The sequence below is a fragment of the Pleuronectes platessa genome, chromosome 13, assembly GCF_947347685.1.
Source record: "Pleuronectes platessa chromosome 13, fPlePla1.1, whole genome shotgun sequence".
Taxonomy (NCBI): Eukaryota; Metazoa; Chordata; class Actinopteri; order Pleuronectiformes; family Pleuronectidae; genus Pleuronectes; species Pleuronectes platessa.
In genome coordinates this window covers 16,360,877-16,370,633 of record NC_070638.1, presented here as the reverse complement: position 1 = coordinate 16,370,633, position 9,757 = coordinate 16,360,877, and the positions used below count along the sequence as shown (strand labels likewise).

Sequence of the window (9,757 nt, the reverse complement as noted above, 5' to 3'; positions counted from 1 at the left end):
TTAAAAGACGAAAAAGAAAAGAAAATGTCTGTTTTTATTTCAGTCTTATACAGTGTTTATAAAGAAATCATAACGATATAGTAATTATTGTACTTGAGTATAATTCAGGGTCACTTGAGTAGGCTACTTTTTACGTCATGTTACTTACTATAGTTTTACTCCACTCGGTTATTGCAGAGCTTAGTATACAATAGGCTGCTGTTACGTGCTGTAATAAACCATCAAAAGGATATGATCAGAGTAAAACACATTTCCACTGTATATAATATTATAACACAGACACAGCCCATTTTGAGCTGCTTATTGGATGTAATTTTGCATAGTGTGGTATTGGTACTTTTATTTAAGTACCAATTATTTGTATTCATCAGATTGTTTCTTTCACCAATTGTCTTGTAAATTCAATCAGGGTTTATCAGCTTAGTCTATATATGGTTTCAAATATACATACATTGGCTATATTCCTATACATACAAATATACACACAATAACATATGCTCTAACATAATGATAATCGTCCAGGTGGCAGTGTGTAATAGTTGTAAATCTACATGTTAGGTCATGGCTCCACATTCTGGTAAATGTATAATGCTGCTCATGCCTGTGTATAACATGAGCCAGAGCAGATGTAAACAAACAAAACAAACAAAGTGTCACTATAAAAGAACAGTAAGGCTGTTAGGATAACTAATGAGCAGATTGGATGCTCTTAGGGCTCTTCAGAGAAATAATGTGGGTTACGTGAGGGACGTTTCAATGACAGAGATGTTTCCTGGATTAGAACCAGTTTACTTCGGTTAAAGACCGGGCCTCGGTCCAGCCAATTGTTGCAATCCAATAGTTATCAGCTGAAGACACGCCTTCAAGCACATGTGTCAATGCACATGCACAAATGTCTTATGTTAGTCTCGGCATTAAAGGGTGTGTATTGGATTATTTTCATTAGCCTGGCTTCGGCTGTCATTTATGTAAGTGTACATCACACTTCTGCGTGTGGGAAAACGTTGGGAATTGCTCAAATGAGGCTCCAGGATGAACCCCTCCCTTCCCCAACACATGAGATGTGTTGACAAGACATTTTAAGTGCATTAGCTTAATCCCTCCTATCTGACTGGCAGCACTTCACACTAGCACTTCAGTAAGCAAACACATGCTTGGAGGAGCACAGCTGAGGATGGAGCCGTGCACACATGTACTCTCCACCTGTCTTTGACCTAAAATGAAGATATTCCCAAACAGCTAGTCATCTGGAGGACTTTTTGAGGACAATGTTGAGATACAGCGTGCATGTGTGGACTTTATGTTTGCTTTATGCAGGTAATTATGTGTGTTACAGTCTGACACTAATGCTATTTGCAGATTTGGATCATATTTTAAGTCAGTAAAGTTTGTATAATTTATTTTACTCTTATTGTCATTGCACATAATAATATGATAATATAAATATGCATAGGAGCTTAAGAGTGTATTGTAAACTACACAAAATCTAATATAAGCATAAAAATACAAGCATAATATAAAATTGTACATGTGTCTAACTTAAGTAATTAATAGAGTAATGTTTTTATCTTTTTCTTTTAAGTTTATGCAGACATATGGATGAGTCAAACACTCTGACACCACATTCAAGTAGTATGTAAAAAGTTCTGACGTAAAAGTTGTCATGATTGTCTCTCCAGGCTCATCTAGTGAGGACACCAACAGATGTGAACTGCAGCCATGTCAAAATGGTGGCATGTGTGAGAGCCACTATGGGGGATTCAGATGCCTTTGCTCCCAACAGAGCCAAAATGGGCGCCTGTATGGGGGTGAGACCTGCACAATTGCCCTTTCAGGCTGTGATGACCACCGGTGTGAGAATGGAGGAATATGCTCTCCTTTACTTGTAAATGAGCAGCACACGTACACATGCATCTGCCTTCCTGGCTTCACAGGCTCAAAATGCGAGACCCCCACGGCCTTCTCATTTGAGTCCAGAGGCTACATGTACATAGAGACACAGCATTATGACCCAGCGGCTCCTGTTAATGTCACATTCAGCTTCAAGACGGAAAGAGCAGTCGGTACTCTGTTGCAGCGCCGAGTGGACGACCTGCTCTTCAGCGTCGAGCTGATGGACGGACATCTCCGGCTCCTCAGCCAGAGCGGCCACGGCCTTAGCACTCTGGTCCAAGAGCTCCCTGAATACTTGTCAGACAACAAGTGGCACACTGCGGAAGCATCACTAGGCGATGTGGTCAGCCTCCTCCGGCTGCTCTGCACTGAAGGAGACTGCACCAGACACTCCAGCACGGAAGCCCAGCTGTTTGACGAATCCTCTGGTCTCCTCGAGCCAGGGACAGTTAATCGAAACCTCTTCATAGGAGCGGCCGTGGGCAGCTGGGGTTTGGACAGAGCTGTGGCAAACCACCCGGCCGCTTTTCTAGGCTGCTTCCGGGATGTGCTTGTTGATTCACACCTGGTGCTGCCAGTTGTAGTGCCAGAAGATTCAGATGCCCAGGCGAACGTCACTGTGGGATGCAGCGACAAAGACAAGTGCGACAGCAGCCCGTGTCAGAACCGAGGCCGCTGTGTGAGCCAGGGCTGGAGGAGCTACATGTGTGAGTGCCTCAGGCCATATGAGGGAAACAACTGTGCAGAGGGTAAGTCAAACACACACACACACACACACACGCACACGCACACGCACATACACACACACAAACCTAACCTAACCTTAAAACGTCTTCATCTTAAAATGCAATGATAAAGATTAGTCCCCATAAAGTGATTGTGGAAATAGATTTAGGTCCCCTATCATGAGTTATATCATGGCCACACACACATACTATTACCACTGATTACCATATACAATTTCAATGGTATCAAAGAATGGAAAATAAATAATAAAACAATTTACAAATAAAAAATATAACAATATAGTGATCAAAATAAGTCATACTTCTTTGGTTTGGTTCTCAATTTTCCTAAACCTATTCCATGAATAAAAACCACACTAACATCTCTGCACACAATGGCTACTTTCTTACCACAAATAACAGTGGTACACAAACGCAAAGTTCAAGTGTCACATTTGTTGTCTGTCATTGCTTTCAGCGTGTTCTCCTTGACACGTGACACTCCTGTTGGCAGAATTACACGTGCTGTGAGCACAAGTCCAGGCCAAGTCAAGTTCAACCTCGGCTGCGTCCCTGCAGAAGCTTCAGCGGTTAGCCATGACGAGTGCAGCCATGCAGGATGATGAAGTCAGTCGGTAGACTTTAAAGGAGCTTACAGAGCCGGTAGAAATAGCACAGGGTTCAGCCACTCTGTCATGCAATTAGGCGGCAGTCAGGAACACCTGGACCAAGGATTTAAAAAACGTGACTTTCAGGAGCTGACGTGGAATGTGTTCACAGAGCAGGGAGACGTCTGACCTCACGCCACGCTGAGGGGTCTCCGTTGATTCAAGATTCAAGATTCAAGAGTTTATTGTCATATGCACAACAATTACATTAAGCAGTCGCAGGCAATGAAGTGCTTGGGTCACAGAATCTCTTAGAGCAATGCTCAGAATATGACAAGCAAAAAATAATATTGAATTAAATAATATAAAATAGAATATCAAAAATTTACAATAGAAAATAAAATATATGTATAACTTATATATATATATATACACCTAAAGAAAAAACAATAGTGCAAATGTGTGCAATAGTGCAATTATGCTAAGGCATCCTCAGCAGCTTTTTCTATTCAATTCAAGGAGAGTACACATTGTCCAAACAAGACTTATAACCTCACACGTCTGTCATAACTTAATGTGGTCCATAACACTGACATTTGACATTTGAAGGAAATTCAAGTTAGTTAAGTGAGAAACATCAATATCACTGTGATACAGGTGTCATTAAAGGGATAGTTCACCCAAAAGTGAAAATTCACTCATTATCCACTATGTCTATAGAGGGGTGTGTGAAGTGCTTGAGTCCACAAATCACTTTTGGAGATTCAGATGTAAACGGAGTCGCAGTCAAATCTGATACAATTGAAGTAACTGGGGACCAGTTTAAATTACAGATTAAATATCCGCTGTTATCCTCAACCCGGAGCCGCGTTCAAGTTCGCACACACTGCACAAGCTCTCGCCTCTATGCTCTTGCCCAATGGGCAAGTGATGACGGGAGCTTGTGCGGTCGTCAAATCAGGTTTTGTGTAACCTGCTCGTGTGACTTGTTCTCTCTCTCTCTTTCTCTCTCTCTCTCTCTCTCTCTGTCCTCATACAGAGTACATCACTGCCAGGTTTGGAAACAAGGACGAGGGGAGTTACTCTGTCTTCTCCTTCGATGATGACCCGGGTGATCCCGTAACTATATCCATGTTCATTCGCACCAGACAGTCCAGCGGCCTGCTCCTCGTCCTGGCCAACAGCACCAGCCAGTACCTCCGCCTGTGGCTGGAGGAGGGCAGGGTCAAGGCCCAGGTCAACAACTTTGAGACCCTTGTTGGTCCCAGGGCTGTCAGTGACGGCCATTTCCACCTTGTGACTGTGAAGCTGGATGGAACGGCTGCCAGCTTGTTCCAGTCAGCCCAAGACCAGGCCTCTATGCCCATCAGGCACATTCACGCCCACTCAGGGGATTTGGTTTTCATCGGAGGGCTTCCAGACTCAAGGGCTTCTGCCTCGTTTGGTGGCTATTTTAAGGGCTGTGTCCAGGATCTGAGGATTAACAGGAAACGACTGCAGTTCCATCCCATAGAAACTGTGGTGGAATCTTACAACCTGGAGAAACTCGTCAATGTCGCACAAGGATGCAGCAGTGACGACGCCTGTGCTGTGAGTCATATCAATGCTGTCATGTTTACTATGTTGACTTCAACGGGCCAAAGAGACTGTTTCATTCTTCATTTGCACCATTAGTGACAGCAGAACTCCCGGGGGTCCTGGTCTGATCTATTTAACCTGTTTACTCTTCATCAGGTCAAGCCCTGTCTCAACGGGGGAATGTGTTACTCCATGTGGGACGACTTCATCTGTAACTGCCCCCCCAACACCGCAGGGCAGCGCTGTGAGGAGGTTAAGTGGTGTGAGCTCTCTCCCTGTCCCACCGGTGCTGTTTGTCTGCCACACTCCCAGGGCTTTGAGTGTAAGTATCCTGAGGTCAGGGTCAGTTGTGGCACTCCTCCTGTTTTAGAAAATAAAATATATATATATATATATATATATATATATGACTGTGAGTCAAAAAGAGTCGGTGAGGATTGCACAAAATAGGGTTCCATGCTACAAATAAGATACTGTGTATAGCCTCGGTTACTATTCCTGTTTGTGGCACGTGAAAAGAGGATCTTTCATAAACATTTAAGCTTTTTATTACACCGGTCTATTCCTGTGTTTCCTCTGAAGGGACTGTCGGCAGTGTGCAGTCCCTTCACAGCATTCGCTGGTGCAGGCACTGATTAATTAGAGAGAGGCTGATTACAGCAGGGAACAGAGTCGAGGCAGGGAACCTTCACAGGATTCCTCTAAGACCTGGTAATCCCCGCTCAGATTAGGTCTGCCGCCACATGTCTAGGGAAGTTCATGATGACAACACGTCTTCCTGGAGGTGTCACACAGAGAGACTAGGAGCAGAGCTGCCTGTCCGAGCTGTTGAAGCAGTTTCCAAACAATCTCTTTTGTCTGTTGTGCATACGTTTAAAGGCTATTTTCTGATTTAGCTCTGTGTGTTGACTGATTACGTATCTTTCTCGTTGGTTTGAAGCACGCAGACCTCAGAAGGTAAAAGGCGATGTAACATTCTTCCATGCAGTAATATGGACGCAGCAATGTGTGCAATTAAAATGATACCAGTTGCACGGATGTTGTAAATGTTGCCAACACTGTTTTATCAACTCTCATTAAACCACACTCTCAGAATCCAACTAAAGCAGATTAACTCCATACTCTTTATAAATAATAGCCAGGAATCTATTTTCGCCACCTTGACTTTGATTGTCGATTTTGTCATGATGATTTAATGTTTATAATAACTAATCCTTATCCCCTAAAAATCTTATCTCTGTTGATCTCCAACTTTTTTCTCTCACCTGCTGCTGGAGGGGGGGGTTTACAGTTTTGTGTGAAGCTACTTGTTCAGATATGAAACCAAATTTTCAAAGGGCTTAATGCTCCTCAGGGATAGCTATCGCAGTAAGGACACTATGTCATGGAACTGGAATTAATAAAATGACTGGGAAAGCTACATTAAATGCTAGAATTTAGTTTTTGCTCCTCAAGTATTTTCTATTTCTTTCCCTCAGGTTTGGCTAATGTGACATTTCGGGCTGACAGCAGCATTTTGCAGTACCAGAGCAAGGGAAAGATTAGACGCAGCCTCACGAGTGTGTACCTCAGCCTCCGCACAAGACAGTCCGCTGCCACCATACTGCGTGCACAAAGGGGCTCAGACTACCTCATCGTGTCCCTCCAGGACTCTCATTTGGTCATGGAGATCAAGGCTGGGGACGACCAGGTAACCGTTCGAAGCCAGGGTGCAATCAGTGATGGAGCGTGGCGCACAGTGGAGCTCAGCAAGACACTCCCAACCTCCAGGTGGATCATGGATGTGGATGGGAGCCAGAAGCAGCCAAGCATGTCCGAAACAGCTGCGGGGAATCTGGATTTCCTCAGGGAGGGAGCAGACATTTTTCTCGGGGGACTCGGGGGACTGGATGCCGGAGTGAAGTTCTCTGGCTGTGTGGGCTCTGTGGAGATCGGAGGCCTTCTTCTCCCTTTCTACCTGGACACGGAGTTGAACCTGCCCAGACCCCAGGAGGAGCAGTTTGTGAGGGTAAATGACAACGCTGCCCTGCAACACGGCTGCTGGGGAGCCAGTGTGTGTGCACCCAGCCCTTGTCAGAACCAGGGCGTGTGCGAGGATGTCTTTGACCTGCACCACTGCACCTGCCCCTCCGAGTGGACAGGGCCGCTGTGTGAACAGTCGACAGACAATTGCATCTCCGGCCCCTGCATCCATGGCCACTGCACCAACTCCCCCGGGGGGTTTAAGTGTGTGTGTGAGCTCGGTTACAGCGGTGAACAGTGTGAGTTTGAAGTGGACATGTGTGAAAACAACAACTGCAGCAAGGGTGCCACTTGCCTCAAAGGCTTCCAGAGCTACGCTTGCCTCTGCCCTCAAAATCTGACAGGCCTGTACTGCGAGTGAGTTGATTAACACGTTATTAATATCTCTCTCCCACCACACTCACAGTCGATCACACCTATAAGAAGCTAACACATTCTGAGTTGTACTGATTTACATATTTGTCTCCTACAGTGGCAGCGTTCCTGAAATCCCCTGGTACATCGAGACATTTCCGTGAGTGCTTCGACATTAAATGCCAAAAATAAACATATTTCTCCATTATTTCATCAAATTAACACTATATTAACTTTAACCAAAGTGGAGGGTATTGATATTTCAATGTTCTGTTCAGACTTCCTCAGCTGCCTACATCTACATGCATGGGTTCAAGATGGAAGTACAGATGCTTTAACGGAGGGAACTGCTCTGAAGTAGACAACGCCTGTTACTGCCTGCCTGGTTTCACGGGACAGTGGTAGGACACGTTTAATGGTTTTTAATCTGCTAAACACAGAGGGTCAGGACCCCACGGTCATTAGGTATTAACACAGAGCTGCACACATTTTTTAGACTTTATGATTGATTTAACTGAATGTGATATATATCTTTCAAATGAATTTAACTGAAATAATTAACAATGCATTAAATTACTTAGATACTTAAAAGTTAAGTGCGTAAGATTAAGGTGAAAGGGATCTATTGTCAGAAATTGAATGTAAATAATCCAAGTGATATTTTCACTAATGTTTTTCATCTAAATTGTACGAATTGTCATTTTCTTTACCCTAGAATGGGTCCTTTATATTTATATGCTCTATATTGACATCCGGAGGATTTCCAGTAGCCCAAACTAAACAAACTGTACACCTTGTGAGTTTTTATGTCAACTGCAGACTACTACAGGGTCTCTTTCCTGCTGGAAGGGGGCTGAGGTGAGAGGTATCCAGCTGCAATATGCAACTTTACCACTAGATATCACTAAATTCTACACACTGAACCTTTAAGAATCTTTGGACCCTTTAATCAGGATCATCAGCCGGAAAATGCTCCCAAATCCTTCACTGGGCCACTGCTTAAAGCTTCTGTTATCAATAGTTTAATATTAACTCTGGATCGAGCAGCTATGTGTCCTGTGAAAGGTTTGTTTGACTTGGTGAGCCAGCTAAAAATATGATTCCCCTCCACTCTATGGAGCATTTTACTGTCTTTCAGCTCACTCTTTTGGTTTTACGACCAATAACTTCACTGACTCGGTTCACTCTCAGCATCATTGTGTCATTTTTAGTCAGTTAGCAAACAAGCTTGTTTTAGAACAAATATTCCCTTCTAGAGTTGGTGGAGCCTACAAATTGAGCTACAAAATGTGAATCTAAGATTTGTACTCGTCAGTTAGCCACAATTACAAGATTGCGAATCAAAGCTAATGTTTCTTTGTGTCATAAGCTACTGCTTGCATAATCTTTCTTCTCTCCTCCGTCCTTCCAGGTGTCAGAAGGATGTAGATGAATGTGCCTCGAGCCCGTGCATGAACGGAGGCTTCTGTGTCAACTACGTGAACAGTTTTGAGTGTGTGTGTGACATGAATTACTCAGGGATACACTGCCAAATGGACGTCAGCGACTTCTACTTGTACCTCTTCCTGGGCGTGTGGCAGAACCTGTTCCAGCTTATGTCCTACCTCTTGATACGCCTCGATGATGAGCCGGAAGTCGAGTGGATATTCCAATTCTATGAATAGCCCCTTCCATGTCATATTTGATACATCATGAGAGAGCGTCAAATTGGAGCCCGCTTGAATATTTCATGTGATCGTACACACAGCACAACAAAGCTTTTCAAGATAGGGAACAGAGAAACCACAAGCTTTCTCAGGAGAAGCTGCTTCTTCTTCTTCTATGATTCACAGTTTGTATTCTTACATTTTTCTCACTTCCATTGGGCAGACACATGTCCACATAGACATTATGAACAAATATATATATAACTACCCAGTCTCAGTGGTCCTCTCTTGTATGGCCTCTTGTGATTTAGGTTGATTAAAGATGTATCTACATTAAACTTCCCCCCGCTTATTGCGGCATTAACCAGATAAAAAATAACTTGTTTCCTTAGCACGATAGGTTGTTGGGACCATGTTACCTGTTTTTAGAATAAAGTGAGATTCTCTGAGCTCAGTTCTATAAAAGCCAGGAAACAGAAGTTGAGTTTAGACCAGAGGAGACAAGGAACTGTTGCAATAATTATACATTATGTGTGGAACTGTATTTAAGTTCGTCTAGTGCACCGATAGGTTCACCGATAGAAATCTGTCTGTTGTGAACAGATGTACTTGGTGATGAATATTGTATATATTGTACCATATTCATCACAGTCCATTAATGTATATTATCTGGTTCTCATACTGAAAACCACGTTCGAGTTTTTTTTGTGCCTTAAAATGTTCACATTTTCCTGGAGAACTGTTTTATAAGTAGTGATTATTTAACAACTGTTCAGGTGAGTTTTTTACTACCAATCTTTATTCAATTGTGGTCTGTCAGATTGAGAGAAGGAAGTATTCATTTCACATTCTGATTTTGTAGTGCTTTCACTCAAAACCCTGGGCTTGCACTCAAATATAACCAGCTTGTTCTCACATTTGCTCCGCTTGT

At 43.3% G+C, this 9,757-nt stretch overlaps 1 protein-coding gene across 1 annotated transcript; it reads left to right on the top strand.

Moving 5' to 3' along the window:
• Window positions 1–1,268: 1,268 nt before the first annotated feature.
• LOC128454911 (protein crumbs homolog 1) lies at window positions 1,269–9,727 on the top strand. The gene is made up of 8 exons (XM_053438507.1): window positions 1,269–1,317; window positions 1,680–2,642; window positions 4,266–4,816; window positions 4,961–5,126; window positions 6,283–7,183; window positions 7,299–7,340; window positions 7,459–7,581; window positions 8,592–9,727. The coding sequence occupies exons 1-8, from the start codon at window positions 1,269–1,271 to the stop codon at window positions 8,842–8,844; spliced, it is 3,048 nt and encodes a 1,015-aa protein (XP_053294482.1). The 3' UTR covers window positions 8,845–9,727.
• Window positions 9,728–9,757: the final 30 nt, after the last annotated feature.